Source organism: Oncorhynchus clarkii, chromosome 4, assembly GCF_045791955.1.
Source record: "Oncorhynchus clarkii lewisi isolate Uvic-CL-2024 chromosome 4, UVic_Ocla_1.0, whole genome shotgun sequence".
Classification (NCBI taxonomy): Eukaryota; Metazoa; Chordata; class Actinopteri; order Salmoniformes; family Salmonidae; genus Oncorhynchus; species Oncorhynchus clarkii.
In genome coordinates, this window is record NC_092150.1 from 70473504 (window position 1) to 70498436 (window position 24933).

Genomic DNA, 24933 nt, shown 5'->3' on the forward strand with positions numbered 1-24933 from the left:
GTACACCTCTAATTGACTCAAATGATGTCAGTTAGCCTATCAGAAGCTTCTAAAGCCTTGACATAATTTCCTGGAATTTTCCAAGCTGTTTAAAGGCACAGTCAACTTAGTGTAAACTTCTGACTTCAACTGTGTGTATGTGTGTGAGTGAGTGTGTGTGTGTGTGTGTGTTCACAGCAATCATTCTATGAAATCACTTCAGTGTATTTACATGTAGTTAGGGGTTGAGCAGTGGACAGGACTGAACATGCTACACATACTCTAGTATTATAGTATGAAATACCTCGTCAACAGTTCAATTCAAAGGGCTTTATTGGTATGGGAATCAAGTGAAATAGATAATACACTAAAGTGAAATAAATCATCAAAAATGAACAGTAAACAGTAAACATTACACAGTTTCAAAGGAATAGACATAATATAATATTAGTGCTATGTACATTGTTATAATGGCGTGCAAATAGTTAAAGTTCTCTCTCTCTGGTGTGTGGTTAGGAGTCCATGTGGAATGTTGGCACAGCCGTAGGAGGAGAGGAGGGAGTGGAGGAGGGAGGAGGACCACACATTCCTCCCAGCAGAAGTGCTAGGCAGGGGTTGGGGAGTCGGGTTGAGGTGGGGGGCCGTGGTAAATGTCTCCCTGACACACACACACCCTCCCGCTCGTCTCCAAGAATCTGTTCAGTAAAGCCAGACGATCAATTCACTTTCTTTAACAGCCTTCAGCAGCATCATTTGTAACTCCTCACCCCTTCCTTCTACTGTCATTATAATGCGTAGAACAGGTATGAGTGCCTTAGCAGCCAGCTGGGTCCTCCTGGCATCAGTCTGCTGCTCCAGGTACAAGTTGCCCTTGGCACAGATCCAAGATCAGTTTACCTTAGCCCAATCCTAACATTAATCATTAGGGAGGGGGTACACAAACTAACCTTAGATCAGTGCCCTGGGGCAACTTTATACAACTTTTAATCTGTTAGAAAGGCTTACAGATTCATTCACAGGATGAGAGTAAAACCAGTGACCCATGTCTTTGGTGTCGTGGCGTCTCCCATAGCAACGAGCTGGGCGGTCATTCTATTGCTTACACACCTGGCCTGGGGGGGGGGGAATAGAGGGTGAGGGGGGAGAGGAGTATTGAGGGAATGAGAAAGAGATGGAAAGAGGGAGAGGAGGAAGGGAAAAGGGAACTAAGGTTGTAACACACAGATAAGATTGGTTGGCTTCAGTTCCGGCAATGGTTTCAGTTGTGAATAGTGTCTTTGAAGTGAAGCAGGGTGCTTTTGATGTGAAACCTGATACTAATGCCCCAAAACCTCCCTCCTTCATTCCATCTCTCTCTGCAGCTGTGAAAATCACAGAGGCAGGGTTAACTAGGGTTAGGAGGTGGGGATGAGGTGTTGGGGCATTGGCTAATGTGAGAGTTCCTCTCATAAACCATGTTATGTGTAAACTCAGTCATCTCAGAGGAAAAGGGAGAAGTGTTCAACAGCATGGGTTGTGTCTGTTTGTCTTTTCCCCTCTATCTGTCTCCCTCTGCCTGAAGGAACCAAACTCACGATACACCAAATCACATTAGCTTCTAACTCTGCTAATGTCAGCCACTGTGTGTTCTCCAAACCCTATACACCATGCTGGAAATGTCCAACCCCTTAATCCAGACCAGACCTCATCACCTGGCCCCAGTGAGCCATGGGGGCAGCAGCATATATGGCCTTGAAATCCCATCTTTGTTCAGCTTGTTATCAGAGCTGTTCCCCCACAGACACACATTTTACCCTCTGTCGGTTCAATGATAATACCATGTAAAAGCACGGAATCCCCCCACCTCCCACACACACCGGCTGGCCCCATCTGGGGGTGCGGTGGTGTACGCGGCCTCTCTGTGTGAGGAGGTTGTCTGGATGTTTTTTTTGCGTCGAGGGGGAGTAGGCCTCTTGAGTTGAGGATACACTAGAGCAAACTGTGAGCTGAAGACAACAAACCTGTCTTTGCTGAAGGAGTGTGGTGAGGTGAAACAGACACATCTGATATTTGGGGGGCTGAGAACGTATGGGAATATAAGTATGGGAAAATAAGATTACCATAAATCTCTGAACACTGAATATCCACATTTTCAGGGCTGCTTTTATGGGAGTAAACAAACACATTATTGTGAAATCTTAAACCATTGCCAGAACACACGTGGGCATATAACGGGTCTTTGCGTTGTTATGTTGGGGGTTGGAACTCCAGTGATGTCAGTCCTACACTCTAACATTGTACAAGTCATCTGTAACTCTTATAATAGTGTCAGGGAATGTCCCAGTGTATGTTCAAGTATTATTACACCACTATGACATCATAATTGAGTTCAGGTGCATCCTGTTTCCATTGATCATCCTTGAGATGTTTCTACAACTTGATTGGAGTTCTCTTTGGCTTTCAGGCCAAATAGTTCGATCTTGGTTTCATAAGACCAGTGAATTTTGTTTCTCATGGTCTGAGAGTCTTTAGGTGCCTTTTGGCATCTCCAAGCGGGCTGTCATGTGCCTTTTACTGAGGAGTGGCTGAGGTCAGTCTGAGGTCCTAAGCGTTCATCAAGGAGCTCTCTGTTCTTCACTCTGTTCATCTTTGCCTCGATCCTGACTAGTCTCCCAGTCCCTGCTGCTGAAACTCATCCCCACAGCATGATGCTGCCACCACCATGCTTCACTGTAGGGATGGTGACCAGTTTCCTCCAGATGTGACGCTTGGCATTCAGGCCAAAGAGTTCAATCTTGGTTTCAGACCAGTGAATTTTGTTTCTCATGGTCTGAGAGTCTTTTGGTGCCTTTTGCCATCTCCAAGCGGGCTGTCATGTGCCTTTTACTGAGGAGTGGCTTCCATCTGGCCACTCTACAATAACTGCTTGATTGGTAGAGTGCTGCAGAGATGGTTGTCCTTCTGGAAGGTTCTCCCATCTCCCGTTCTCCCATCTCCACAGAGGAACTCTGGAAATCTGTCAGAGTGACCATCTGGTTCTTGGTCACCTCCCTGACCAAGGCCCTTCTCCCCCGATTGCTCATTTTGGCTGGGCGGCCAGCTCTTGGAAGAGTCTTGGTGTTTCCAATCTTCTTCCATTTAAGAATGATGGAGGCCACTGTGTTCTTGGGGACCTTCAATGCTGCAGACATTTTTTGTACCCTTCCACAGATCTGTGCCTTGACACAATCCTGTCTCGAAGCTCTATGAACAATTTCTTCCACCTCATGGCTTGGTTTTTGCTCTGACATGCACTATCAACTGTGAGACCTTACATATACAGGTGTGTGCCTTTCCAAATGATGTCCAATCAATTGAATTGACCACAGGTGAACTCCAATCAACTCCTTCTCAAGAATGATCAATGGGAACAGGATGCACCTGAGCTCAATTATGATGTCATAGTGGTGTAATAATACTTGAACATACACTGGGACATTCCCTGACACTATTATAAGAGTTACAGATAACTTGTACCATGTTCACCTTCTAACAAGACAATGACCCTAAACACACAGACAAGACAACGCAGGAGTAGCTTTGGGACAAGTCTCTGAATGTCTTTGAGTGGCCCAGCCAGAGTCCGGACCTGAACCCAATCAAACATCTCTGGAGAGACCTGAAAATAGCTGTGCAGCGACACTCCCCATCCAACCTGAAACTCCCCAAATACAGGTGTACCAAGCTTGTAACATCATACCCAAGAAGGCTTGAGGCTGTAATCACCACATCAATAATATGGCTTGATATCTTCAGATAAGGCCATCATTTTTGGAATAAAGAAGTGTACCAATGCATCATCAGGGTTTCAAACGTGGGGCAAGACACATCACATGGGAGTTGACCACTGGTCTGAAAACCAAAAATGTCTGTTCCTGGGACAGAGCAGCAATGCATCACATCAAAAGTGAGAAAATAGCTATTGTTTAACTGTGCAACCATTGAAAATAAGGTTGAATGAAGATACATAAGAGTTCAATATTATGCACATTTGTAAGTGCATTTATAAATGGTTAATAGCTGGAGGTAAATAGTGGCTCACTATTTAGCAAGCACTGACTGGCAATCGCACTATTTTGACCAATTTGTTATAATGCATTTACAAATGATTAATTAACCGTTAATAATGTAATTAAAAACCCTTTACAAATGGAAACATATTGTAAAGTGTTACCAATTTTGGTACATGTTTTTTAATACGAATAAAAATAATTTTGTTATCAAAACTATTCTTTGTTATGGGGTGGTTATCATCCTAATGTTAAATAAAACCCCAATTAGAAGTTAATTGGAATCTTAGCTGAGAATGTTCCCGGTTTGCTGGGGAATAATTTAAGTTACATTTTTTCCCAAAATAGAGGCATACAAAGACAAAACAAACGTGGTACAGTGGGGAAATGATAACACCTGAGTGAAGAAAATGCAGAAATGGTTGAAAATGCTGAAAATAATTTCGAGTTGAAGTTTGATGAACAGTATAAATTAGACCAGAAGAGAGAAAGACCCATTAAAATGACTTAACATATATGTGTTGCCACCTTAGTGTCATGCACTGCTCATTAAGTATATTTAGAACTTTATTATTATTATTATTATTATTAAAACATAAAATACCGTCATGCCGTCAAAAATGAGAAAAATATTGAGATAGGATATTTTGGCCGTATTGCCCTATACCAGGTGTGTCCTAAACACCCGGTTTTCTAAGCATGAGTAACCGACCGGGTGAGATAAAAATCAACCAGCAGACACTGTTGACTCTAAGGACTGTACAGGACCATTTCATGCTCTCTTTCAGTCTGATTCAATTCAAATCTATAAAACTTAATTTATCCTTGAAGAGATGTAATTGTGCTGAAGATGGTTTACTTTAAGAGGCCTGGCTTGCTTCTCAATCATCATGTCTACAGTTTACAGTCTGCCACTCTACCATGGCTGCTCACATATATAAATATAAACATCATAATGTTGTTATCCTTCTGCCTAAGAGAAAGAGACAACCACACCGAGACACCATTTCCCCTCTGACCCAAGAGGGTGTTAAGCATTGAGGGAACATTCACGCAACATAACTAGAACCCATTCCAGAACCTCTGCAGTGTGTTCCTGCTGAAGCACCGCCCACTTGACCACTGTGGGCTCCTCCCCATCCAGGGGTTAGCTAATTAGAGGGTTGCCAGGGGAACGGAATGGCAGCTCAGCCAGCCGGTGTAATGACAGGGTGAGAGAGAAGGGCGCGGTCAGATTATAGACCCCGAGTACACACAGTGGAGCTAAAAAAAGAACCAGAGAGACGAGAGGAAGAGTGCGAGGAGAGAGAGGGGGGAGGAGGGAGAGATAGGTGAGAAAAGAAAGAGAGAAAGAGAGATAAGGCAGGGGGGAGAGAGAGAGAGAGAGAGGGGAATAGAGAAGAGTTTGAAAATTATTAAGTAAGGTAGAGAGACAAAGATATGACCGTGCCATATTATAGTGGTTTCTAGTTTACAGGTGACTTTAGCAAGTGTTGCTCATGACATTCTCTCTCTATGGGTTATCACTGGACTTCCCCTGTGTGGCTGACTTCAACAGAACTCCACTTGTCTATAGCAGGCTGGAGTGACTAAGCATGCAGGGATGGCTTGGTGATTCCCAGACCACAGTTTGTAGACTCTGGCATGACCAACCTGATGCATGTTCCCCTATGAACTGCCGTGTGTGTGTGTGTGTGTGTGTGTGTGAATGTGTGTGTGTGTGTGTGTGTGTGTGTGTGTGTGTGTGTGCGAGTGTGTGTGTGCGAGTGTGTGTGTGTGTGTTTGTAAAGGTGTCTCACAGCCTCCAGTGGAAACACTCACTGTGGTAGCCATGGTAACAAACAGGAAACCAGCAAGTTCTTTGCAGCTGAAACTGGTCAGCTGGACTCACCCCTGACACTGCTCTGTTTTGATAATGGACCGTTTAGACTTTCCCTCACACTTTCCTTCTCTCCCCCTCCCTCTCATTAACTACCCTCTCTCTTTGCCTCATTCTCTCACTCTCTCTCTCTCTTCTCTCTCTTCTCTCTCTTCTCTAATGTGTGGCCTTGTGTGACTACTTCACCCTGCCCAAAAGTCAAACACAAAATTGAATCAAGGCCTAAAATGGGGGGGAAATGGTTTGGAATCCCTGAAAAGCTGGACGTTTCGTCCTGTTCTTTCACTTTATTTTGGCACTCTAACCACACGCTGTGAAGGTCGCTCTGGGCCAAGTCTGAAAAGTATCATATCAACTTACCTCTGGCAAACCAGTGGCCGAGCCACCCACAGTCATAACACTAGCCCAGCCCCACCGAGCCCTAGCTAGTAGTCTTTTTAGACCAGTGTTATTCAAACTTGTTCAGTGGGGACTCCACTTTTTCACAAAAGATTCTCACAACCCTACCCAAATCTAATAAAACAACCTTAAAATTGGTACATTTCAATTTTTACCCCCCCCCCAAAAAACCTTCAATGCATTACATTTTCATCATCATCAAAATGCAAAGAAACCAATAAATACATGTATTCAATAGAAGTGATCTTTCACAAAAACGTTGTATATTGGTCCCGTACATGAATATGTAATTTTCATTTTGTTTTGTTTTGTGACCCCACTGCAGTTCCTCCGTGACCCCGACTTTGAATACCAGTGCTCTAGACAGATGTCTTGTCTCCAATGTACCAATGTTCCAGCTTTGCTGCCCTAGGTTTGGGATTTCAGAGATGACCTAGCAAGCACTCTGCTCCAACCCCCAGTCATAACTCTAGTCCAGTCACAGCTAGACATAGCTGGTTCACTACTCTAACCCCCAGTCATAACTCTAGTCCAGTCACAGCTAGACATAGCTGGTTCACTACTCCAACCCCCAGTCATAACTCTAGCCCAGTCACAGCTAGACATAGCTGGTTCACTACTCCAACCCCCAGTCATAACTCTAGCCCAGTCACAGCTAGACATAGCTGGTTCACTACTCCAACCCCCAGTCATAACTCTAGCCCAGCCACAGCTAGACATAGCTGGTTCACTACTCCAACCCCCAGTCATAACTCTAGTCCAGTCACAGCTAGACATAGCTGGTTCACTACTCCAACCCCCAGTCATAACTCTAGCCCAGTCACAGCTACACATAGCTGGTTCACTACTCCAACCCCCAGTCATAACTCTAGCCCAGCCACAGCTAGACATAGCTGGTTCACTACTCCAACCAAGAACATGAGTCAGTACAACCCTCCATAGTAGTGATTCACTTATTCCTAGTATCAGTGTGGTAATATTTCCATTGCTAGTACTACCGGAGTTTACAGGTAACATTTCTACAGGATCCTCATTTGATCACCCTGTTGCAGGAGAACGTTCTTGCAATGCAGGAAATGTAAAACGTGTGTTTGAGGTTTCAAATGGCTTCTGATGTTTGTAATTTCCACTTAGAAATGTCAAATTTGATGAAGACCTACAATAAACGTTCATGAATTATAATCCACATAATAACTCACATTTCCTGTTGCTGCAGGATAATTTTCCTTCTGTAGCCAAACTGCCAGATCCTACATCTGTATGTTGCTTACTGTAAGTCTTTAAGTCCCTTACTGTGTGTTTTGTGCTCTCAGTATGTGACACTTCTCTTCTCGCTAGGTATCAGTACTACCTGCAAGTGAAGAAGGAGGTGCTGGATGGACGTCTCCACTGTACCGTAGAGCAGGGCATCAGACTAGCAGGCCTAGCAGTGCAAGGTAAGACAGAGTACACACAGGAGTATACCCCATAGCTTTACCACTAACCTCGTTTTATGTCCTACTTAAACCCTAAGTCCAGAGGGAGATACAGAGAGCGAGAGACTCACACTTTCTTAGCTCATCCTGGGTTCACTACCTAATATGGCTGCATACCGCCAGAAGAGCTGAGTCCACTTGAGTTCCTATCAGGATTCCTTTCCATAACACACACAGACACGCACACACACTTTCTTGGCCTTGTTGGTGACCCTGTAATCTTCCAACCCCGCAACACAAACACACACACTCTCTCTCTCTCTCCTGCTGTCCCTGGGCCCTGTGTCTCGGGGGAATGTAAACAGTCGTTAGCTTATCGCTAACACCAAGGTTAGCCATGGCAGGAAGAACCTTATCTGTAGGGAGGATGGATTCTACACTACACCCCTCTATATCAGACATACATTACATTACATTAGAGCAGCCCTAAAGGATGTAGCTACCTCTGTGTATCTGTAGATAGTACTCTACATTGTCCAGGCAGACAGTAGCTGTATGTCATTTCCTTTTATCAATGGAGGGTTGGGTAGGATGAACCAGGATAGACCCAAACCCCAACATGACATCACAGGGCCAGGGATATGTGTGTATTGCTGGGTTGACATGAGCATGCCTGCTACAGATACTGTAGGTGCTATTAGGGTTTCTGCTTTCTATGTTTGCTTTCTCTGCTTTCTTTGAGGTCATCCATCTACAGTTCCTGTCCATGCCTATTGAAGGTGTTTCTCCCTTGTGTTACATAGTTCATATATCCTTAAGAGTACACTCTTAGGGGGCAAAAAGAGTTCCAAAAGGAAAGGGTTCAACATGAAACCCAAAATAGTTCTAACTGGAACCAAAAGTGTTCTACCTATTGGGGAGAGACGAAGAACCCTGTAAGGTTCTAGATAGCACCTTTTTTTTCTCAATAACATCCTTAGATGATGTATGTGTTCCATGTGTAGGGTAGAAAAAGTCCATGAACTTTGCCTGAATTCCCAGGTTTTCCTGAAAACCCAGTTGGAAGATTGGAGGGAATAAGCAGGAAATCTGTCATTTTCCAACAAGGATTTCTGCAACCCTGGGAATCTGGTGGAAGTTACTGGAGCTCTATCCATGTGTTTCATGTCAATAAGTTGGTTAGTTGAGTGTAGATCTCAGTGTGGGTAGAGTTGAGTGTAGATCTCAGTGTGTGTAGAGTTGAGTGTAGATCTCAGTGTATTCTCTCCTCTCTTCTAGCTGACTTTGGGGATTTCACACAGTTCCTGTCTCAGGACTTCCTCAGGGAGTATGTGCTCTTCCCAGTGGTGAGTCAACTGTCACACTACACCTCTCAGTGTGTGTGTGCATGTGCTTGTGCATGCATGCGTGTGATCTTTTGTGTTTTTCAGTGCTCAGGTGTGTGTGCTCTCAGTCGGTTTTCTCAGGTGTGTGTTTGATGTTGCCTGTCTCAGATGTTTTTCAAGATCAGGAGAGAGTGAGTGAGTGAGTGAGTGCTTGCATGTGTTGCCGGAGGCCACAGATTCCTAGCTCTCCTGTGTACGTCCTCCTCCTGTATTCTACCTGAATCCCTGACTGACACAGAGACAAGACAGACAAGAGGCCCTGCTTAGAGAGGGGGAGAGAGGGAGAGAGAGAGGGAGAGATTAACTGAAAGGGAGGAAGAGGTGAGGGAGTGTGTGGGGAGTAAGGAGAGGTAGTAGAGAGTGAGGGATGAACTGAGAGGGAGGAAGAGAGGAAGAGGTGAGGGAGTGTGTGGGGAGTAAGGAGAGGTAGTAGAGAGAGTGAGGGATGAACTGAGAGGGAGGAAGAGGTGAGGGAGTGTGTGGGGAGTAAGGAGAGGTAGTAGAGAGAGTGAGGGATAAACTGAGAGGGAGGAAGAGGTGAGGGAGTGTGTGGGGAGTAAGGAGAGGTAGTAGAGAGAGTGAGAGATGAACTGAGAGGGAGGAAGAGAGGAAGAGGTGAGGGAGTGTGTGGTGAGTAAGGAGAGGTAGTAGAGAGTGAGAGATGAACTGAGAGGTAGGAAGAGAGGAAGAGGTGAGGGAGTGTGTGGGGAGTAAGGAGAGGTAGTAGAGAGAGTGTGGGATGAACTGAGAGGTAGGAAGAGAGGAAGAGGTGAGGGAGTGTGTGGGGAGTAAGGAGAAGTAGTAGAGAGAGTGAGGGATGAACTGAGAGGTAGGAAGAGGAAGAGGTGAGGGAATGTGTGGGGAGTAAGGAGAGGTAGTAGAGAGAGTGAGAGATGAACTGAGAGGTAGGAAGAGAGGAAGAGGTGAGGGAGTGTGGGGAGTAAGGAGAGGTAGTAGAGAGAGTGAGGGATGAACTGAGAGGGAGGAAGAGGTGAGGGAGTGTGTGGGGAGTAGAGAGAGTGAGAGATGAACTGAGAGGTAGGAAGAGAGGAAGAGGTGAGGGAGTGTGTGGGGAGTAAGGAGAGGTAGTAGAGAGGGAGAGATTAACTGAGAGGGAGGAAGAGGTAAGGGAGTGTGTGGGGAGTAAGGAGAGGTAGTAGAGAGAGTGAGGGATGAACTGAGAGGTTGGAAGCGAGGAAGAGGTGAGGGAGTGTGTGGGGAGTAAGGAGAGGTAGTAGAGAGAGTGAGGGATGAACTGAGAGGGAGGAAGAGGTGATGGAGTGTGTGGGGAGTAAGGAGAGGTAGTAGAGAGCGTGAGGGATGAACTGAGAGGGAGGAAGAGAGGAAGAGGTGAGGGAGTGTGTGGGGAGTAAGGAGAGGTAGTAGAGAGAGTGAGGGATGAACTGAGAGGGAGGAAGAGAGGAAGAGGTGAGGGAGTGTGTGGGGAGTAAGGAGAGGTAGTAGAGAGAGTGAGGGATAAACTGAGAGGGAGGAAGAGAGGAAGAGGTGAGGGAGTGTGTGGGGAGTAAGGAGAGGTAGTAGAGAGAGTGAGGGATGAACTGAGAGGGAGGAAGAGAGGAAGAGGTGAGGGAGTGTGTGGGGAGTAAGGAGAGGTAGTAGAGAGAGTGAGGGATGAACTGAGAGGGAGGAAGAGAGGAAGAGGTGAGGGAGTGTGTGGGGAGTAAGGAGAGGTAGTACGTCTGAGGCCTGCACAGAGTCATTTTTCTCTCCCGCTCTGAAACACACACACTCACTCACACACTCAGTGATGGAGTGTTCTAATGGAGGGGTAGTGAGTGGGTGTTGAAGGGGTGAATATGAAGGCTGTGTGTGTAATCTGATATAGCTCATTCTCTCTGTTCACTCAAATCCTGCAGAGATTAATGTCCACTTTCTTTTTCACCCCATCACTTCTTTCCCTGTCACCCCCCTTTACCTCCCTGGCTTGCTTTCTCTTTCACTTCTTCTATTGATCTCTCTCCCCATCTCTCCCTTTCTCTCCACCCTCTCTCTTTCTCTCCACCCTCTCTCTTTCTCTCCACCCTCTCTCTTTCTCTCCTCTCTCTCTCTCTCTCTCTATCTCTATCTCTCTCTCTCTCTCTCTCTCTCTCTCTCTCTCTCTCTCTCTCTCTCTCTCTCTCTCTCTCTCTCTTTCTCCCCACCATCTCAGAACTGGCCTCATGTAGATGAGGTGCTGGAGGAGTGGACTCAGAAGGTGGCGGAGGAACATAAGAGTCACTGGTAGGCTTCCTGTTCATAACACCAGCCTACAGTCTACCAAGCCCTACTATAAACTACACTACTCCTACAGGCTTCCTGTTCATAACACAACCCTACAGTCTACCAAGCCTTACTATAAACTACACTGCTCCTACAGGCTTCCTGTTCATAACACCACCCTACAGTCTACCAAGCCCTACTATAAACTACACTGCTCCTACAGGCTTCCTGTTCATAACACCATCCTACAGTCTACCAAGCCCTACTATAAACTACACTGCTCCTACAGGCTTCCTGTTCATAACACAACCCTACAGTCTACTAAGCCCTACTATAAACTACACTGCTCCTACAGGCATCCTGTTCATAACACCAGCCTACAGTCTACCAAGCCCTACTATAAACTACACTGCTCCTACAGGCTTCCTGTTCATAACACAACCCTACAGTCTACTAAGCCCTACTATAAACTACACTGCTCCTACAGGCTTCCTGTTCATAACACAACCCTACAGTCTACCAAGCCCTACTATAAACTACACTGCTCTTACAGGCTTCCTGTTCATAACACCAGCCTACAGTCTACCAAGCCTTACTATAAACTACACTGCTCCTACAGGCTTCCTGTTCATAACACCATCCTACAGTCTACCAAGCCCTACTATAAACTACACTGCTCCTACAGGCTTCCTGTTCATAACACTATCATAAAGACAACAAAGCCCTACACTCTTTGAAAATGGGTTCCAAAAGGGTTCTTTGGCCATCACCATAGGATATATAACTATTTTTGGTTCCAGGTTGAACCCTTTTTGGTTTTAGGAAGAACCCTTTTGGGTTCCATGTAGAATTCTGAGGAAGGGATTCTACATGAAATCAAAAGGGTTCTACCTAAAACCAAAAAGGCTTCTCCTATGGGGACAGTCGAAAAACTCTCTTAGGTTCTCTTTTAGGTTATTTTTCTACACTACACTGCTCATGTGTCCACTGCTTACCCCCTTTTCTCCCCAATTCCGTGGTATCCAATTGTTAGTAGTTACTATCTTGTCTCATCGCTACAACTCCCGTACGGGCTCGGAAGAGACGAAGGTCGAAAGCCATGCGTCCTCCGAAACACAACCCAACCAAGCCGCACTGCTTCTTACCACAGCTCGCATCCAACCCAGAAGCCAGCCGCACCAATGTGTCGGAGGAAACACAGTGCACCTGGCGACCTGGTTAGCGTGCACTGCACCTGGCCCGCCACAGGAGTCGCTAGTGCGCGATGAGACAAGGATATCCCTACCGGCCAAACCCTCCCTAACACGGACAACGCTAGGCCAATTGTGCGTCGCCCCATGGACATCCCGGTCGCGGCCGGCTGCGACAGAGCCTGGGCTTGAACATGTACAGAATGCGATGCAGTGCCCTAGACCACTGCGCCATGCGGGAGGCCCTTCACTGCTTATTAGTATTTGTATAGAATACCTGTATGTATATTAGTATAATGATTGTATGTCATATAAATTGAAATTGTATATCATTAGAATGATATAAGCAGTATCAATGTCTCATGAGGAGTTACTTGGTCCAAGCATGTGACCGGCCCTTAAAATCTTTTTATTTGGGTCCAATGTTTCAGTGCAATGCAGTGTTTTCAGAAAGTATTCACACCCCTTGACTTTTTCCACATTTTGTTGTGTTACAGCCTGAATTTAAAATGTATTACATATAGATTTTGTGTCGCTGGCCTACACACAATAACCCATAATGTCAAAGTGGAATTATGTTTTCAGAATTTTTACTAATTCATTAAAAAGGAAAAGCTGAAATGTCTTGAGTCAATAAGTATTCAACCCCTTTATTATGCCAAGCCTAAATAAATTCAGGAGTAAAAAAGTTTCTTAACAAGTCACATAATAAGTTGCATGGACTCACTCTGTGTTCAAAAATAGTGTTAACATTTTTTTGAATGACTTCCTCATCTCTATACCCCACACATACAATTATCTGTAAGGTCCCTCAGTCAAGCAGTGAATTTCAAACACAGATTCAACCTCAAAGTCCAGGTAGGTTTTCCAATGCCTTGCAAAGAAAGGGCACCTCTTTGTAGATGGGGGGGAAAACAGACATTAAATATCCCTTAGAGCATGGTGAAGTTATTAATTACACTTTGGATGGTTTATCAATACACCCAGTCACTACAAAGATGCAGGTGTCCTTCTTAACTCAGTTGCCGGAGAGGAAGGAAACCACTCAGGGATTTCACCATGGGGCCAAAGGTGACTTTAAAACAGTTACAGAGTTTAATGGCTGAAGTTATGAGAAAACTGAGGATGGACCAACAACATTGTAGTTACTCCACGATACTAACCTCAATGACAGAGTGAAAAGAAGGAAACCTGTACAGAATAAAAAAAACAAGGCAATAAGGCAATAAACTGCCAAAAATGTGTCAAAGAAATGTACCTCATGTCCTGAATACTAAGCGTTATGTATGGGGAAAATCCAACACACCCCTGAGTACTACTCTTCATATTTTCCAGCATGGTGGTGGCTGCATCATATTATGGGCATGCTTGTCATTGGCAAGAGAGTTTCTGAGGATAAAAATAAATGGAATAGAGCTAAGCACAGGCAAAATCCTAGAGGAAAACCTGGTTCAGTCTTCTTTCCAACAGACACTGGGAGACAAATTCACCTTTCAGCAGGACAATAAACTAAAACACAAGGCCATATATACACTGGAGTTGCTTACCAAGACGACATTGAATGTTCCTGAGTGGTCTAGTTACAGTGTTGATTTAAATTGGCTTGATAATCTACTACTTGAAAATGGCTGTCTAGCAATGATCAACAACCAACTTGACAGAACTTGAAGAATTTTATAAAGAATAATGGACAAATATTGTACAATCCTGGTGTGCAAAGCTTTTAAATACGTACCCTGAAAGGTTCACAGCTGTAATTGCTGCCAAAGGTGATTCCAACTTGTATTGACTCAGGATTGTAAATACTTATGTAAATGCGATATTTCTATATTTAATTTTCAATAGATGGGGTATTGTGTGTATATGGGTAACGAAAAAAATTGCAATTTAATCCATTTTGAATTCAGGCAGTAACACAACAAAATGTGGAATATGTCATGGGTATGAATACTTCCTGAAGGCGCTGTATAAGTATTCCGTGTGTGTGTGTGTGTGTGTGTGTGTACGTGCGTGCGTGTGATATTTTTATGATATGTGTGTGTATAAGGGGTGATATGGGGACTAAATAGAGCCTAACGTAGCTATTGATACATCTCACCCAGTCACCTAATGTGTCACTTAGTGCCTAAAAAGACATGTTGAGTTGACATGGACTGTCAATGGAGACACGTTGACACGTTCATACACCTTGTTGAACGCGTAAACGTGGCAGCGCACGTGTGACAGCTAGAATTGCCTCTGCCTTGTGTTTTTCATGTCACTGTTATCAGGGCTAAATCACAGTACAGGGTAGGAACAGACAGACAGACAGACAGACAGACAGACAGACAGACAACTTCGGGATTATATATTTTTTTGTCCCATCTTTCTATTCTTGTCATTATATTCCAGGCTATAAAATTACCCAGCTACACAGGCATTTAAAGTGATGGATAAAAGGCCTATAGCCTATGCACTGTGGTCGTTTCATTGTGTTTAGCTCTGTTAGGCTATATGTTGCTTGAGATGGTTTGTTTTGTTATAGCGAACATGGTTTTGATATAACATGGAAATAAAGGATATTGTTTCATTAAACAAGAGCCGTCGTGTTTAAATGAGATGACCTGTTATATCGAGATAGAAAAAAACAATTGAATATGTTTTTATTACATGTTCATCTCAATTACATAAAGGTGAAATATCTGTTTAAATAAAAGTAATCAAACTGTTTAAATAAAAAACTAAGCTTAAATTCAATTATATGAATGGTCTCTGTGTACGGCAACATGCGCTTTCATTATTATTGCTTTCAATTAAATATGTTTTACTTTAGTGGGAAACTAACAAATTGTTTGTGGGCACAGTTCGTTACACGTGCACTGATAACGTTTTACAAGTTTTACGTTTGAATGGGCTAATAAGCAGTTATTCTCATGTTCATTCAACAGTAGTCTAACCTGAAAATTGCAAAGAAAGTTGCATTTAGGCCTACGTTTACTTTCAAATGAAGTCCATTTGTCTGTCCTTATATCACTGATTGGTTCAATCAAATCATTCTGGATTGTGTTGGATGTATCCGAAAACATATACAATCACTCTAAGAATGTAGCCGCCGTTAGCTCAGCTGACACCGGAGGCCTGTCTCTTTCCTAAACAATATTACATTTCTCCGATGTGCTCACCAGAGATGGGGTAAATTATAAACAATTCTAGCTATTAGGTCGCTAACCAATTTTTTAGTTTTCTGTCATTGCAACCTATAATTTAGACTGGTTTATATTTACTTTCATAAAGCTGCCAAAATGTTGGTTTCGATTTATGGACACTATTTCTTGGATGCGTTGGATTTATCAAGATAGAATTCCGTTGTGATGCGACTCGTTCAACAAGGTGTTAGTAAGGCGTTCCCTTCGGTTTGTTTATGGCCTTTCTCACCCCCCCCCCCGTGTGTGTGTGTGCGTGCAAGTTTTTGTGTGTGGGTGTGTGATATTTATGATGTGTGTGTGTTTCAGTCGAATGCAGCTTGCAGAAGCAGAGTTGCTCTATATCAAGGAGGTAGAGAAGCTGGATGGCTTTGGACAGGAGAGCTTTGCTGCTAAGGTGTGTCTACATGCACACACACACACACACACACACACCACTACATGATTTCCCATACTTTAATACATAAGTATGTCTTTCACAGGACACCTACACCAATGACATCTTCATTGGTGTGTCCTTCATCGGAGTCTTCGTCAAACACAGGAATGGCAGGTCCATCATGCACCACAGGTGGGTCTTCCTCTCACCCCTCAACACCTTTTGCTATTGGTTGGGTTTGCCTTGCTAAAGGAAATGAAGTAACATTAACCTCTACTAAACTGTATGCATATGTGTCTCTGTGTGGGTGTGTGTGTTTATTTGTGGGTGTGCGTGCGTGCGTGCCTGTGTATCTGTGCACATGCATTGTGTGTGTGTGTGTGTGTGTGTGTGTGTGTGTGTGTGTGTGTGTGTGTGTGTGTGTGTGTGTGTGTGTGTGTGTGTGTGTGTGTGTGTGTGTGTGTGTGTGTGTGTGTGTGTGTGTGTGTGTGTGTGATACAGATGGAAAGACATTGGTAACATAGCGCACAACAAGTCGGCCATCACAGTAGAGATAACCAGTAAAGATGACACCATCATGTTTCACACGGTGAGTGTCATATCTAACAACGGAACAGGCCGTCTCACGGGACACGGATAAACATACACACACACGCACTCGGATACGATTTGTATCACATTATACAATCAAAATCATTTCCGAATGGGCCAGTCATAACACCCAATGTTGTGTGTAACCCTCCAATAAAGAAGCTGAGATGTTGACGTTGTGTGTTGTGGCGTGTTGACATTGTGTACGTGTGCTGACATTGTGTACATGTGTTGTGTGTTGACATTATGTACATGTGTTGACATTGTGTACATGTGTTGTGTGTTGACATTATGTACATGTGTTGACATTGTGTACATGTGTTGTGTGTTGACATTGTGTACTTGTGTTGTGTGTTGACATTGTGTACATGTGTTGTGTGTTGACATTGTGTACATGTGTTGTGTGTCATGGTGTGTTGACATTGTGTATGTGTGTTGACATTGTGTACATATGTTGTGTGTCGTGGTGTGTTGACATTATGTACATATGTTGTGTGTCGTGGTGTGTTGACATTGTGTATGTGTGTTGACATTGTGTACATATGTTGTGTGTCGTGGTGTGTTGACATTGTGTACATGTGTTGTGTGTTGACATTGTGTACATGTGTCGTGGTGTGTTGACATTGTCTACATGTGTTGTGTGTTGACATTGTGTACATGTGTTGTGTGTTTACATTGTGTACATGTGTACATGTGTTGACATTGTGTACATGTGTTGTGTGTTGACATTGTGTACATGTGTTGCGTGTTGACATTGTGTACATGTGTTGTGTGTTGACATTGTGTACATGTGTTGTGTGTTGACATTGTGTACATGTGTACATGTGTTGACATTGTGTACATGTGTTGTGTGTTGACATTGTGTACATGTGTTGTGTGTTTACATTGTGTACATGTGTACGTGTGTTGACATTGTGTACATGTGTTGTTAGTCGTGGTGTGTTGACATTGTGTATGTGTGTTGACATTGTGTACATATGTTGTGTGTCGTTGTGTGTTGACATTGTGTACATGTGTTGTGTGTTGACATTGTGTACATGTGTTGTGTGTTGACATTGTGTACATGTGTTGTGTGTCGTGGTGTGTTGACATTGTGTACATGTGTTGTGTGTTGACATTGTGTACATGTGTTGTGTGTTTACATTGTGTACATGTGTACATGTGTTGACATTGTGTACATGTGTTGTGTGTTGACATTGTGTACATGTGTTGTGTGTTGACATTGTGTACATGTGTTGTGTGTTGACATTGTGTACATGTGTACATGTGTTGACATTGTGTACATGTGTTGTGTGTTGACATTGTGTACATGTGTTGTGTGTTTACATTGTGTACATGTGTACGTGTGTTGACATTGTGTACATGTGTTGTTAGTCGTGGTGTGTTGACATTGTGTATGTGTGTTGACATTGTGTACATATGTTGTGTGTCGTGGTGTGTTGACATTGTGTACATGTGTTGTGTGTTGACATTGTGTACATGTGTTGTGTGTCGTGGTGTGTTGACATTGTGTACATGTGTTGTGTGTTGACATTGTGTACATGTGTTGTGTGTCGTGGTGTGTTGACATTGTGTACATGTGTTGTGTGTTGACATTGTGTACATGTGTTGTGTGTCGTGGTGTGTTGACATTGTGTACATGTGTTGCGTGTTGACATTGTGTACATGTGTTGTGTGTTGACATTGTGTACATGTGTTGTGTGTTGACATTGTGTACATGTGTACATGTGTTGACATTGTGTACATGTGTTGTGTGTTGACATTGTGTACATGTGTTGTGTGTTTACATTGTGTACATGTGTACGTGTGTTGACATTGTGTACATGTGTTGTTAGTCGTGGTGTGTTGACATTGTGTATGTGTGTTGACATTGTGTACATATGTTGTGTGTCGTGGTGTGTTGACATTGTGTACATGTGTTGTGTGTTGACATTGTGTACATGTGTTGTGTGTTGACATTGTGTACATGTGTTGTGTGTCGTGGTGTGTTGACATTGTGTACATGTGTTGTGTGTTGACATTGTGTACATGTGTTGTGTGTTTACATTGTGTACATGTGTACATGTGTTGACATTGTGTACATGTGTTGTGTGTTGACATTGTGTACATGTGTTGTGTGTTGACATTGTGTACATGTCTTGTGTGTTGACATTGTGTACATGTGTACATGTGTTGACATTGTGTACATGTGTTGTGTGTTGACATTGTGTACATGTGTTGTGTGTTGACATTGTGTACATGTGTTGTTAGTCGTGGTGTGTTGACATTGTGTATGTGTGTTGACATTGTGTACATATGTTGTGTGTCGTGGTGTGTTGACATTGTGTACATGTGTTGTGTGTTGACATTGTGTACATGTGTTGTGTGTCGTGGTGTGTTGACATTGTGTACATGTGTTGTGTGTTGACATTGTGTACATGTGTTGTGTGTCGTGGTGTGTTGACATTGTGTACATGTGTTGTGTGTTGACATTGTGTACATGTGTTGTGTGTCGTGGTGTGTTGACATTGTGTACATGTGTTGTGTGTTGACATTGTGTACATGTGTTGTGTGTTGACATTGTGTACATGTGTTGTGTGTTGACATTGTGTACATGTGTTGTGTGTTGACATTGTGTACATGTGTTGTGTGTCGTGGTGTGTTGACATTGTGTACATGTGTTGTGTGTTGACATTGTGTACATGTGTTGTGTGTTGACATTGTGTACATGTGTTGTGTGTTGACATTGTGTACATGTGTTGTGTGTTGACATTGTGTACATGTGTTGTGTGTCGTAGTGTGTTGACATTGTGTACATGTGTTGTGTGTTGACATTGTGTACATGTGTTGTGTGTTGACATTGTGTACATGTGTTGTGTGTTGACATTGTTTACATGTGTTGTGTGTTGACATTGTGTACATGTGTTGTGTGTCGTGGTGTGTTGACATTGTGTACATGTGTTGTGTGTTGACATTGTGTACATGTGTTGTGTGTTGACATTGTGTACATGTGTTGTGTGTTGACATTGTGTACATGTGTTGTGTGTTGACATTGTGTACATGTGTACATGTGTTGACATTGTGTACATGTGTTGTGTGTTGACATTGTGTACATGTGTTGTGTGTTTACATTGTGTACATGTGTACGTGTGTTGACATTGTGTACATGTGTTGTTAGTCGTGGTGTGTTGACATTGTGTATGTGTGTTGACATTGTGTACATATGTTGTGTGTCGTGGTGTGTTGACATTGTGTACATGTGTTGTGTGTTGACATTGTGTACATGTGTTGTGTGTCATGGTGTGTTGACATTGTGTATGTGTGTTGACATTGTGTACATATGTTGTGTGTCGTGGTGTGTTGACATTGTGTACATATGTTGTGTGTCGTGGTGTGTTGACATTGTGTATGTGTGTTGACATTGTGTACATATGTTGTGTGTCGTGGTGTGTTGACATTGTGTACATGTGTTGTGTGTTGACATTGTGTACATGTGTTGTGTGTCGTGGTGTGTTGACATTGTCTACATGTGTTGTGTGTTGACATTGTGTACATGTGTTGTGTGTTTACATTGTGTACATGTGTTGACATTGTGTACATGTGTTGTGTGTTGACATTGTGTACATGTGTTGTGTGTTGACATTGTGTACATGTTTTGTGTGTTGACATTGTGTACATGTGTTGTGTGTTGACATTGTGTACATGTGTACATGTGTTGACATTGTGTACATGTGTTGTGTGTTGACATTGTGTACATGTGTTGTGTGTTTACATTGTGTACATGTGTACGTGTGTTGACATTGTGTACATGTGTTGTTAGTCGTGGTGTGTTGACATTGTGTATGTGTGTTGACATTGTGTACATATGTTGTGTGTCGTGGTGTGTTGACATTGTGTACATGTGTTGTGTGTTGACATTGTGTACATGTGTTGTGTGTTGACATTGTGTACATGTGTTGTGTGTCGTGGTGTGTTGACATTGTGTACATGTGTTGTGTGTTGACATTGTGTACATGTGTTGTGTGTTTACATTGTGTACATGTGTACATGTGTTGACATTGTGTACATGTGTTGTGTGTTGACATTGTGTACATGTGTTGTGTGTTGACATTGTGTACATGTGTTGTGTGTTGACATTGTGTACATGTGTTGTGTGTTGACATTGTGTACATGTGTACATGTGTTGACATTGTGTACATGTGTTGTGTGTTGACATTGTGTACATGTGTTGTGTGTTTACATTGTGTACATGTGTACGTGTGTTGACATTGTGTACATGTGTTGTTAGTCGTGGTGTGTTGACATTGTGTATGTGTGTTGACATTGTGTACATATGTTGTGTGTCGTGGTGTGTTGACATTGTGTACATGTGTTGTGTGTTGACATTGTGTACATGTGTTGTGTGTCGTGGTGTGTTGACATTGTGTACATGTGTTGTGTGTTGACATTGTGTACATGTGTTGTGTGTCGTGGTGTGTTGACATTGTGTACATGTGTTGTGTGTTGACATTGTGTACATGTGTTGTGTGTCGTGGTGTGTTGACATTGTGTACATGTGTTGTGTGTTGACATTGTGTACATGTGTTGTGTGTTGACATTGTGTACATGTGTTGTGTGTTGACATTGTGTACATGTGTTGTGTGTTGACATTGTGTACATGTGTTGTGTGTCGTGGTGTGTTGACATTGTGTACATGTGTTGTGTGTTGACATTGTGTACATGTGTTGTGTGTTGACATTGTGTACATGTGTTGTGTGTTGACATTGTTTACATGTGTTGTGTGTTGACATTGTGTACATGTGTTGTGTGTCGTGGTGTGTTGACATTGTCTACATGTGTTGTGTGTTGACATTGTGTACATGTGTTGTGTGTTTACATTGTGTACATGTGTACATGTGCTGACATTGTGTACATGTGTTGTGTGTTGACATTGTGTACATGTGTTGTGTGTTGACATTGTGTACATGTGTCGTGTGTTGACATTGTGTACATGTGTTGTGTGTTGACATTGTGTACATGTGTACATGTGTTGACATTGTGTACATGTGTTGTGTGTTGACATTGTGTACATGTGTTGTGTGTTTACATTGTGTACATGTGTACGTGTGTTGACATTGTGTACATGTGTTGTTAGTCGTGGTGTGTTGACATTGTGTATGTGTGTTGACATTGTGTACATATGTTGTGTGTCGTGGTGTGTTGACATTGTGTACATGTGTTGTGTGTTGACATTGTGTACATGTGTTGTGTGTTTACATTGTGTACATGTGTACATGTGTTGACATTGTGTACATGTGTTGTGTGTTGACATTGTGTACATGTGTTGTGTGTTGACATTGTGTACATGTGTTGTGTGTTGACATTGTGTACATGTGTACATGTGTTGACATTGTGTACATGTGTTGTGTGTTGACATTGTGTACATGTGTTGTGTGTTTACATTGTGTACATGTGTACGTGTGTTGACATTGTGTACATGTGTTGTTAGTCGTGGTGTGTTGACATTGTGTATGTGTGTTGACATTGTGTACATATGTTGTGTGTCGTGGTGTGTTGACATTGTGTACATGTGTTGTGTGTTGACATTGTGTACATGTGTTGTGTGTTGACATTGTGTACATGTGTTGTGTGTCGTGGTGTGTTGACATTGTGTACATGTGTTGTGTGTCGTGGTGTGTTGACATTGTGTACATGTGTTGTGTGTTGACATTGTGTACATGTGTTGTGTGTTGACATTGTGTACATGTGTTGTGTGTTGACATTGTGTACATGTGTTGTGTGTTGACATTGTGTACATGTGTTGTGTGTCGTGGTGTGTTGACATTGTGTACATGTGTTGTGTGTTGACATTGTGTACATGTGTTGTGTGTTGACATTGTGTACATGTGTTGTGTGTTGACATTGTGTACATGTGTTGTGTGTCGTAGTGTGTTGACATTGTGTACATGTGTTGTGTGTTGACATTGTGTACATGTGTTGTGTGTTGACATTGTGTACATGTGTTGTGTGTTGACATTGTGTACATGTGTTGTGTGTTGACATTGTGTACATGTGTTGTGTGTCGTGGTGTGTTGACATTGTGTACATGTGTTGTGTGTTGACATTATGTACATGTGTTGACATTGTGTACATGTGTTGTGTGTTGACATTGTGTACATGTGTTGTGTGTTGTGGTGTGTTGACATTGTGTACATGTGTTGTGTGTTGACATTATGTACATGTGTTGACATTGTGTACATGTGTTGTGTGTTGACATTGTGTGCATGTGTTGTGTGTCGTGGTGTGTTGACATTGTGTACATGTGTTGTGTGTTGACATTGTGTACATGTGTTGTGTGTTGACATTGTGTACATGTGTTGTGTGTTGACATTGTGTACATGTGTTGTGTGTCGTGGTGTGTTGACATTGTGTACATGTGTTGTGTGTTGACATTGTGTACATGTGTTGTGTGTCGTTGTGTGTTGACATTGTGTACATGTGTTGTGTGTTGACATTGTGTACATGTGTTGTGTGTTTACATTGTGTACATGTGTACATGTGTTGACATTGTGTACATGTGTTGTGTGTTGACATTGTGTACATGTGTTGTGTGTTGACATTGTGTACATGTGTTGTGTGTTGACATTGTGTACATGTGTTGTGTGTTGACATTGTGTACATGTGTACATGTGTTGACATTGTGTACATGTGTTGTGTGTTGACATTGTGTACATGTGTTGTGTGTTTACATTGTGTACATGTGTACGTGTGTTGACATTGTGTACATGTGTTGTTAGTCGTGGTGTGTTGACATTGTGTATGTGTGTTGACATTGTGTACATATGTTGTGTGTCGTGGTGTGTTGACATTGTGTACATGTGTTGTGTGTTGACATTGTGTACATGTGTTGTGTGTCGTGGTGTGTTGACATTGTGTACATGTGTTGTGTGTTGACATTGTGTACATGTGTTGTGTGTCGTGGTGTGTTGACATTGTGTACATGTGTTGTGTGTTGACATTGTGTACATGTGTTGTGTGTCGTGGTGTGTTGACATTGTGTACATGTGTTGTGTGTTGACATTGTGTACATGTGTTGTGTGTTGACATTGTGTACATGTGTTGTGTGTTGACATTGTGTACATGTGTTGTGTGTTGACATTGTGTACATGTGTTGTGTGTCGTGGTGTGTTGACATTGTGTACATGTGTTGTGTGTTGACATTGTGTACATGTGTTGTGTGTTGACATTGTGTACATGTGTTGTGTGTTGACATTGTTTACATGTGTTGTGTGTTGACATTGTGTACATGTGTTGTGTGTCGTGGTGTGTTGACATTGTCTACATGTGTTGTGTGTTGACATTGTGTACATGTGTTGTGTGTTTACATTGTGTACATGTGCTGACATTGTGTACATGTGTTGTGTGTTGACATTGTGTACATGTGTTGTGTGTTGACATTGTGTACATGTGTCGTGTGTTGACATTGTGTACATGTGTTGTGTGTTGACATTGTGTACATGTGTACATGTGTTGACATTGTGTACATGTGTTGTGTGTTGACATTGTGTACATGTGTTGTGTGTTTACATTGTGTACATGTGTACGTGTGTTGACATTGTGTACATGTGTTGTTAGTCGTGGTGTGTTGACATTGTGTATGTGTGTTGACATTGTGTACATATGTTGTGTGTCGTGGTGTGTTGACATTGTGTACATGTGTTGTGTGTTGACATTGTGTACATGTGTTGTGTGTTTACATTGTGTACATGTGTACATGTGTTGACATTGTGTACATGTGTTGTGTGTTGACATTGTGTACATGTGTTGTGTGTTGACATTGTGTACATGTGTTGTGTGTTGACATTGTGTACATGTGTACATGTGTTGACATTGTGTACATGTGTTGTGTGTTGACATTGTGTACATGTGTTGTGTGTTTACATTGTGTACATGTGTACGTGTGTTGACATTGTGTACATGTGTTGTTAGTCGTGGTGTGTTGACATTGTGTATGTGTGTTGACATTGTGTACATATGTTGTGTGTCGTGGTGTGTTGACATTGTGTACATGTGTTGTGTGTTGACATTGTGTACATGTGTTGTGTGTTGACATTGTGTACATGTGTTGTGTGTCGTGGTGTGTTGACATTGTGTACATGTGTTGTGTGTCGTGGTGTGTTGACATTGTGTACATGTGTTGTGTGTTGACATTGTGTACATGTGTTGTGTGTTGACATTGTGTACATGTGTTGTGTGTTGACATTGTGTACATGTGTTGTGTGTTGACATTGTGTACATGTGTTGTGTGTCGTGGTGTGTTGACATTGT

General features: G+C 42.7%; 1 protein-coding gene across 2 annotated transcripts in view; it reads left to right on the forward strand.

Annotated features, from left to right (window-relative positions):
- LOC139407212 (tyrosine-protein phosphatase non-receptor type 14-like) overlaps positions 1-24933 on the forward strand; it is a 107273-nt gene that overhangs the window by 65860 nt on the left and 16480 nt on the right. For both annotated transcript variants that reach the window (XM_071150779.1, XM_071150777.1), the window contains exons 4-9: positions 7624-7721; positions 8979-9046; positions 11256-11326; positions 15987-16074; positions 16160-16248; positions 16558-16645. In XM_071150779.1, coding sequence (XP_071006880.1) covers positions 7624-7721; positions 8979-9046; positions 11256-11326; positions 15987-16074; positions 16160-16248; positions 16558-16645 — 502 coding nt within the window. The remainder of the gene's footprint in view (positions 1-7623; positions 7722-8978; positions 9047-11255; positions 11327-15986; positions 16075-16159; positions 16249-16557; positions 16646-24933) is intronic.